The sequence below is a fragment of the Odontesthes bonariensis genome, chromosome 21, assembly GCF_027942865.1.
Source record: "Odontesthes bonariensis isolate fOdoBon6 chromosome 21, fOdoBon6.hap1, whole genome shotgun sequence".
NCBI lineage: Eukaryota > Metazoa > Chordata > Actinopteri > Atheriniformes > Atherinopsidae > Odontesthes > Odontesthes bonariensis.
In genome coordinates this window covers 3,011,106-3,019,409 of record NC_134526.1, presented here as the reverse complement: position 1 = coordinate 3,019,409, position 8,304 = coordinate 3,011,106, and the positions used below count along the sequence as shown (strand labels likewise).

General features: G+C 44.2%; 1 protein-coding gene across 1 annotated transcript; it reads left to right on the top strand.

Moving 5' to 3' along the window:
• Positions 1-396: 396 nt before the first annotated feature.
• Positions 397-3,664, top strand: LOC142371050 (heat shock 70 kDa protein 1). The gene is made up of 2 exons (XM_075453643.1): positions 397-461; positions 1,586-3,664. Exon 2 carries the CDS (start codon positions 1,609-1,611, stop codon positions 3,538-3,540), a length of 1,932 nt encoding a protein of 643 aa, XP_075309758.1. The 5' UTR covers positions 397-461; positions 1,586-1,608; the 3' UTR covers positions 3,541-3,664.
• Positions 3,665-8,304: the final 4,640 nt, after the last annotated feature.

Genomic DNA, 8,304 nt, shown 5'->3' with positions numbered 1-8,304 from the left:
TTAACGTTTGGTTTTAAAGTAGATTTGTTTCCTGATTTACTTGAATTTTTCACGGAGCTTTTCAACATCAGTCTGTCCATATTCACTGTCACTCTTACTGTATTTAGAGGATGAATCTTAAATGATCTATAACAATATTTTTCTGTTTAACACTTTAACACACAACGATTTCTCTGAGCGACGAGAAGGCAGGAGAAACTTCTCGCAGATGACGTCATGACGCAGAGCGCCGCGCCGAGCTGTGATTGGACAAGAGAGTCAACGGAAAGCTCGAGAAACAACGAGAAGGGAGCGAAGAAGAATAAAAACGGTACTGGAGGTGAACACCGGCAGTTCAGACAAGAAGAGATCCGAGAAGAGACACAGAAGACCGGAGCTGAAGACGAGCTGCAGACGAGCTGCGCCGCGGAGAGGAACTGATTTTAATTCAAATCCATCTTCATTTTTAACTTCCAGCCAGAGTAAGTGCTCATCTAAAGTTTTCCCTATTTTAAAGGTCTACTTATGTATATTTTTCTGTTTGTTAACTCCAAAATAAATAATTTATGACTACTTAGTTATTTTATTTAAAAATAAAATGTTTGTATAATCATACTTGTTTTGTACAGTAAGAATACAAGAAGCTCTGACTTATCACAGAACTGTTCAAATCTGTCAGTAACCTGCTTTTCTGACTAATTTTGCGGTTCTGTAACATTAAAGTGAACAGAAGCTTATTGTGTATATCTAAACCAGTGATACTCACTAATTTATTTCACCAGAGCCACATTGGCAGCAAAATCAAGGGAAGAGCCACTTTTACCACAACATACTAAAGTCCCCTTTTGCAAATATGCATTTCTACATATAAAACATCCCACAAAAAAAGAAACAACACAGCCAATACATTTTCAATTCAGACCACATTTACCTTAATACTGGGATGAGTGGAAGCTGGCGTGCATGTGCTCGACTTTCTTCATGTTGTATTTGTAGTTTGTTGTTGTAATCATAGTGAGACATTCAGGATGAGCATGGTTTTTGTGCTGATTTTTGCCCTTTTTTAATTAAAAACCGATCCATGGTGCCTGCATCTCGCGCTGGCTAAAGGAGCTAGCGTGCTCTGCGGTCAAGTCTGAGGTGGTTTAAGCGGGCTGCGTTGCCAGGTTTAACAGTTCCCTCTTTAGGAAACACCATTAAGCCTTAATTAATAATTAATAAAAATACTTAATACTGTGCAGTATTCTCTGTATGTTATTTGAAAAAAAATATTGTTATTTTTACCAGATTGTTATAAGCTACTATGCGAGTGCGAGCCGCCAATTAAAGCTTGAGGAGCCGCGCAATGAGTATCTCTAATCTAAATAATTGTGTCTTGTTGAAGATTTAACAGTTAAATGGTTTTGTTTTTGTTCTTTGTTGATATATTTAATTCATGTGATTTGAAGTAAAAAGACTTAGTGATGCATTCACTCTGTATGACCTCAGTCCTCTGATGCTGGGACTCAGTTTCTTTTGATAGAAAACAGCTGAAGCTCCAACAGCTGCTGCAGATGTTCACTTACTTTTCTCACGCTCCTGCTCATTTGTGTCTCTGCACCTTTAGGACACAAAGCCAACACAGCCAAGATGTCTGCAGCTAAAGGCGTAGCGATCGGCATCGACCTGGGCACCACCTACTCCTGTGTGGGGGTTTTCCAGCACGGAAAAGTAGAGATCATCGCCAACGACCAGGGCAACAGGACCACCCCCAGCTATGTGGCCTTCACCGACACCGAGAGGCTGATCGGGGACGCAGCCAAGAACCAGGTGGCCATGAACCCCAGCAACACCGTGTTTGATGCCAAGAGACTGATCGGGAGAAAGTGTGACGATCCGGTGGTGCAGGCGGACATGAAGCACTGGCCCTTCAAGGTGGTTTCAGAGGGAGGGAGGCCCAAAATACAAGTAGAGTACAAAGGGGAGGACAAAGCCTTCTACCCCGAGGAGGTTTCCTCCATGGTCCTGGTGAAGATGAAGGAGATCGCCGAGGCCTACCTGGGCCAAAAAGTGTCCAACGCCATCATCACGGTCCCGGCGTACTTCAACGACTCCCAGCGACAGGCCACCAAAGACGCGGGCGTCATCGCGGGACTCAACGTCCTGCGGATCATCAACGAGCCGACGGCGGCCGCCATCGCGTACGGTCTGGACAAAGGCAAGTCCGGGGAACGGAACATCCTGATCTTTGACCTGGGCGGGGGCACCTTCGACGTGTCCGTCCTGACCATCGAAGACGGCATCTTTGAGGTGAAGGCCACGGCCGGAGACACTCACCTGGGCGGAGAGGACTTTGACAACCGCATGGTCGACCACTTTGTGGAGGAGTTCAAGAGGAAGCACAAGAAGGACATCGGCCAGAACAAGAGAGCCCTGAGGAGGCTGCGCACAGCCTGTGAGAGGGCCAAGAGGACCCTGTCCTCCAGCTCCCAGGCCAGCATCGAGATCGACTCTCTGTTTGAGGGCATCGACTTCTACACCTCCATCACCAGGGCTCGCTTTGAGGAGCTGTGCTCCGACCTGTTCAGGGGAACCTTGGAGCCGGTGGAGAAAGCCCTGAGGGACGCCAAAATGGACAAGGGCCAGATCCACGACGTGGTCCTGGTGGGAGGCTCCACCAGAATCCCCAAAATCCAGAAACTCCTGCAGGACTTCTTCAACGGCCGGGAGCTGAACAAGAGCATCAACCCGGACGAGGCGGTGGCCTACGGCGCCGCCGTCCAGGCCGCCATCCTCTCGGGCGACACCTCGGGCAACGTTCAGGACCTGCTGCTGCTGGACGTGGCGCCTCTGTCCCTGGGTATCGAGACGGCCGGAGGGGTGATGACGTCCCTGATCAAACGCAACACCACCATCCCCACCAAACAAACCCAGGTGTTCAGCACCTACTCTGACAACCAGCCCGGGGTCCTGATCCAGGTCTACGAAGGGGAGAGGGCCATGACCAAGGACAACAACCTGCTGGGCAAGTTCGAGCTGACGGGACTCCCACCCGCTCCCAGGGGGGTCCCGCAGATCGAGGTCACCTTCGACATCGACGCCAACGGGATCTTGAACGTGTCGGCAGTGGACAAAAGCACCGGCAAAGAGAACAAGATCACCATCACCAACGATAAGGGCCGGCTGAGCAAAGAGGAGATCGAGAGGATGGTGCAGGACGCTGACAAATACAAAGCCGAGGACGACCTGCAGAGGGACAAAATGGCCGCCAGGAACTCCCTGGAGTCCTTCGCCTTCAGCGTGAAGAGCACCGTGCAAGACGAGAGCTTGAAGGGCAAAATCAGCGAGGAGGACAAGAAGAAGGTGGCCGAGAAGTGTGAGGAGACCATCGCCTGGCTGGAGAACAACCAGCTGGCTGAGAAAGACGAGTACCAAGACAAGCAGAAAGAGCTGGAGAAGGTGTGCCAGCCCGTCATCAGCAAGCTGTACCAGGGAGGGATGCCCCAGGGAGGGATGCCCGCTGGGTGCAGAGAGCAGGCGAGGGCTGACAGCCAAGGGCCGACTATTGAGGAGGTGGACTAAGGTGGCCCTTAATGTGGACTCTGATCTCTGCTCAACTCTGAGCTCCTGCCTCGTGTGCCACAGACACTTTAAGAACTGTAAATATTTTTAATATCTTCTGGAGTTTGAACAGAAACTATAAATTTATATTTAATGTCTGTATGTTTGGTTCATGTGGAATAAGAATGACGAATGTTTGGATGAGTGTTTTCATCCCTGTTGTGCTGGGCATTGCAATAAAGATGAAAATGAATTAAATAACTAAGGTTGTTCTTGTGAAAAATATTTAATTTTCAAATATCAGATGAGTTAAAGGGATAGTTCGTCTCTTTTGACATGAAGCTGTGTGACATCCGATATCAGCAACATCATTTCTGAACATCTTCTTACCCCCTGCTGCGTCCTGTGAGCAGAGTTCCAGCCTCGTTTTGGTGTTGATGAAGGTAGTCCGGCTAGTTGGCTGGGGTTTAAAAAATAAAGCGTTTTGCTTCTCAAAACAATATGCGTTCAACAGAGTAATACATTTGCATCACAAAATCGTTCTACAGGAAAAAGTCAGACCTCACAATCGCTTGGCCCTATTTTCTCTCCCTTCGTATCACTGCCTGCTGTGCAGACCGAGCAGCAAACACCGTAACAGGCGCGGCTGTCGGCAGGCATCAGCAGGCAAAAGAGGCGAACTATCCCTTTAAAAGCAACAGTTCCGCTTCGGTTCTCATTTGGAGGGAGAAGGACATTTTAATTGTGCTGAAGAAGCCACAGCTGAATATTTCTGAGTTCGGATGCAGTTTTTTATTCATATTTATATCTGAAATTTGGTCACTTGCTGTTCAGTCTTTGTTGGACCTTCTTATAAAAAGTTGGTAAATAAATCTCAATGTGTTTTTCTATTTTTAGTTTGAACTCTGGTTTAAATCATTCATGTCGGCAGATTAATCACATTCAAACTTTCACTTTCCCCCCATAAGCTGAGATGAAATCACAGCATTTCCACCTTCTTGCTCCTTGTTGACGAAACCGAAACGGGCAGCACAGTGTGCGTTAGCACCACTAGATGTCGCAGTTGAACTGTGTTACTTCAGCAGCCTGCATGACACGTTTCATCAGGAAACACGGGCTTTCAGATGCTTCACATTTCAGAAATATCCTTGGCAGTGAGACCCTGTGAACCGGTCCAGCTGCTCTGCAGTCCTCTGAGGGATAACCACACTCGGCTCATGGATGGAGTCCACACTGAATATCCAGTCATGAACAGCTTCTTCCCTTTTATTTACCATTTTGGTCATTTAAAGTGTCATGTTGTGAAAGCTCCTCCTTTAAAGTATGTTATCCTGTGAATTGACTTTTAGAGCATGAAAAGTAGTGCAAAGGCAGGGATGGGCGTATCCGGGTCCTTTACTTAAAGAACATAGAATAGTTCCCTCCAGATGTAAACGATGCCTCAATGATAAACGTGTACAGAGTGTATTTATGTCATTCTGTCACATGCTCTGATGTTTGATTTGATAATCATCTTATAGACCAAGCTCAGTTTTAACAGATTTAATGTACTTTTTAATTGAATAATTCCCAATTTTGTAGTAATACCTGCTCCTGTGAATATCTGTTATTAAAAAAAAAGATTAAATGGTTAGTTTCCAATCAACCTGTTTCTGCAATGCCGCCAGCGTCTTCTTAGCAGACGTCTTATTTCCAACAGACACATGTAATCTGGGTATGTACAGCCCAAAGTTTATGAGCTATGTCTTACATGGGTGATCCAAAGAAATGCAGATTTGTGCCATGTCTGTTAGAATTGTGGATGAGTTGAAGCAGCTACGGTCTTTCAGGGTCAAATCTGAGCAAAAAAGATAGGCAAGGCAAGGCATCTTTATTTATATAGACTGTTTCTTCTATGTTTTTTTGGTCAACTGTATTGAATTCTGACATCATAGTTAATTGATTCCTCGGTGGTTTTAAGGATTGCGTCATCTTATTATTTTGCTGATTTATGTTGATATTTAGCCTTATGGATTTAATTTTTTTTCATTGAAAAAACAAACAAATTCATTACATTTTTCTGTGGAACAGAGTTCTGAAACTATCTGTTTTGGGGGGGTTGTCAGCTTATTAACCATAGCAAAAAGAGCACGAGTGTTGTTGATGTTCTTATTAATCATTTCAGATAAGTGTTGCTGTCTTGCCCGGAGTAACCCCTGGTTAAAATTACATGGGTGATCCAAAGAAATGCAGATTTGTGCCATGTCTGTTAGAATTGTGGATGAATTGAAGCAGCTACGGTCTTTCAGGGTCAAATCTGGGCTAAAAAGATAGGCAAGGCAAGGCATCTTTATTTATATAGCGCATCTCATACCTCAGGCAACTCAATGTGCTTTACATAAAGACAAGGCATTTAAAAGAACAGCATAAAGCAGCATAAAAACAAGCAATTTAAAGAGAATTTAAAAATTAAAACACAGTTAAAAGCAATCAAAGAAGAAGGGAAAAGAAAAATATAAACTCAACCATAAGCAGACGGAAAGAGAAATGCTTTTAACCTGGATTTAAAAGTGCTTCCAGTTGAGGCTGATTTCAGTTCTGCTGGTAGTTTGTTCCAGTTGTGTGCAGCATAACAGCTAAAAGCTGCTTCACCGGGTCCAGTTTGAACTCTGGGCTCCACTATCTGACCTGAGTCAGCAGATCTCAGAGCTCTGCTGGGTTTATACTCTGCCAGCATGTCATTCATGTGTTCTGGACCTAAACCATTCTGTGATTTGTAGACGAGTAGCAGAACTTTAAAATCTATTCTGTATCTGACCGGGAGCCGATGTAAAGACCTGAGAACTGGGGTGATGTGATGTGATCTCTTTGTTCTGGTTAAAACTCGGGCTGCAGCTGTTTGAGACTCTTTTGGGGGAGTCCAGTCAGAAGACCGTTAGCATTAGCATGTAGCATGAATTAGCTTCTCCCGATCTGTTTGGGACATGAAACCCTTAATTCTGGATATGTTCTTAAGTTGATAAAAGGCTGATTTGGTGACTGATTTGATATGATTGTTGAAGGTCAGGTGTGAGTCTATCAGCACGCCGAGGTTCCGGACTTGGTCTTTAGTTTCTAGAGACAGTGACTCAAGATGTTTACTGACAGCAAACCTCTTCTCTTTGTTGCCAAACACAATGACCTCAGTTTTTTCTTGATTTAACTGAAGGAAATTTTGGTTCATCCACTTTTTGACTTGCTCTAAGGAGTCGCACAATGACTCTATAGGACTGCAGTCATCTGGAGACAGTGCCAGATATATCTGTGTGTCATCTGCATAGCTGTGGTAGTTGACTTTAGAGTTCTTCAGAATTTGACCCAGAGGCAGCATGTATAGGGTGAACATAAGGGGTCCAAGAACTGACCCCTGAGGAACTCCACATGTCATAGCCACTCGATCAGATTGTTTACTTTCAATAGTCACAAAATAACTCCGCTCCTCCAAGTAGGACCTGAACCATTCTAGGACTGTCCCGCTGAGTCCTGCCCAGGTTTCCAACCTGTTCAGCAGTATAACAAACAAATTCATTGCATTTCTCTGTGGAACAGAGTTCTGAAACTATCTGTTTTGGGGGGGTTGTCAGCTTATTAACCATAGCAAACAGAGCACGAGTGTTGTTGATGTTCTTATTAATCATTTCAGATAAGTGTTGCTGTCTGGCCCGGAGTAACCCGTGATTAAAATTACAAAGACTTTGTTTGTAGAGGTCATGGTGAATTTGAAGTTTAGTTTTTCGCCATTCATCTGCTTTCCTGCATTCTGTTTTCAAGGCCTTTACCGTCATAGTGTTCCTCCATGGTGTTCGCTTTCTGCTCAAGATCATCTTATTTTTAACAGGTGCAACAGTATCCATGACATTTGAGATTTTCAAGTTAAAGTTATCTAAGAGTTCATCAACTGTCTCTGCACTCGCAGTTGATGACATAGCTATAACTTCCATAAACTTAGCACTGGTATTCTCATTTATGTACCTTTTTCTAACAGACACACGGGTTAACTGAATGTTTGGAGTTAACTGTAAGTCAGAGAACACACAGAAATGATCAGAGAGCGCCAAGTCCTTGATATCAACAGAAGAAATGTCAACACCTTTAGAGATAACCAGATCCAGTGTGTGGCCTCGAGTATGTGTGGGTCCGTTCACATGTTGAAGGAGGCCAAAAGTGTCAAGTAGAGAGCAGAGTTCTTTGGCATTAGTGTCCATGTTATTGTCCATGTGAATGTTAAAATCCCCAGTTATGATAAAAAAGTTATAGTCAGTGCAGATAACTGACAGCAGTTCAGCAAACTCATCAAAGAAAGTTCCTGGGTATCTTGGTGGTCTATAAATGATTAGGAAGATAACTTTTGGATCCCCCTTTACTAAAAAACAGAGATATTCAAAAGAGCTAAAATCACCAAGTAAAATTTCTTTGCACTGAAAGACTGATTTAAAAATGGCGGCAACTCCCCCGCCCTTCTTACCACTTCCACACTTATTGATAAAACTGAAATTTGTTGGTGCGGCCTCATTGAGAATGGTATCACAGCTACATTCAGTCAGCCATGTTTCACTAAGAAATAAAAAGTCTAGATTATAGGTCATGATCATGTCACTTACTAAGAGGGATTTGTTGGCTAGTGATCTGATATTGAGTAGGGCTAATCTCGTGGAGACAACAGGTGATACTGGTGTGTTTCGGGGTTGACACACTATATTCAATAGATTGGTAGATTTAACTGAACCTGTTTTATTTCCCACCAGTTTGACCACTTTTCTGTTACCT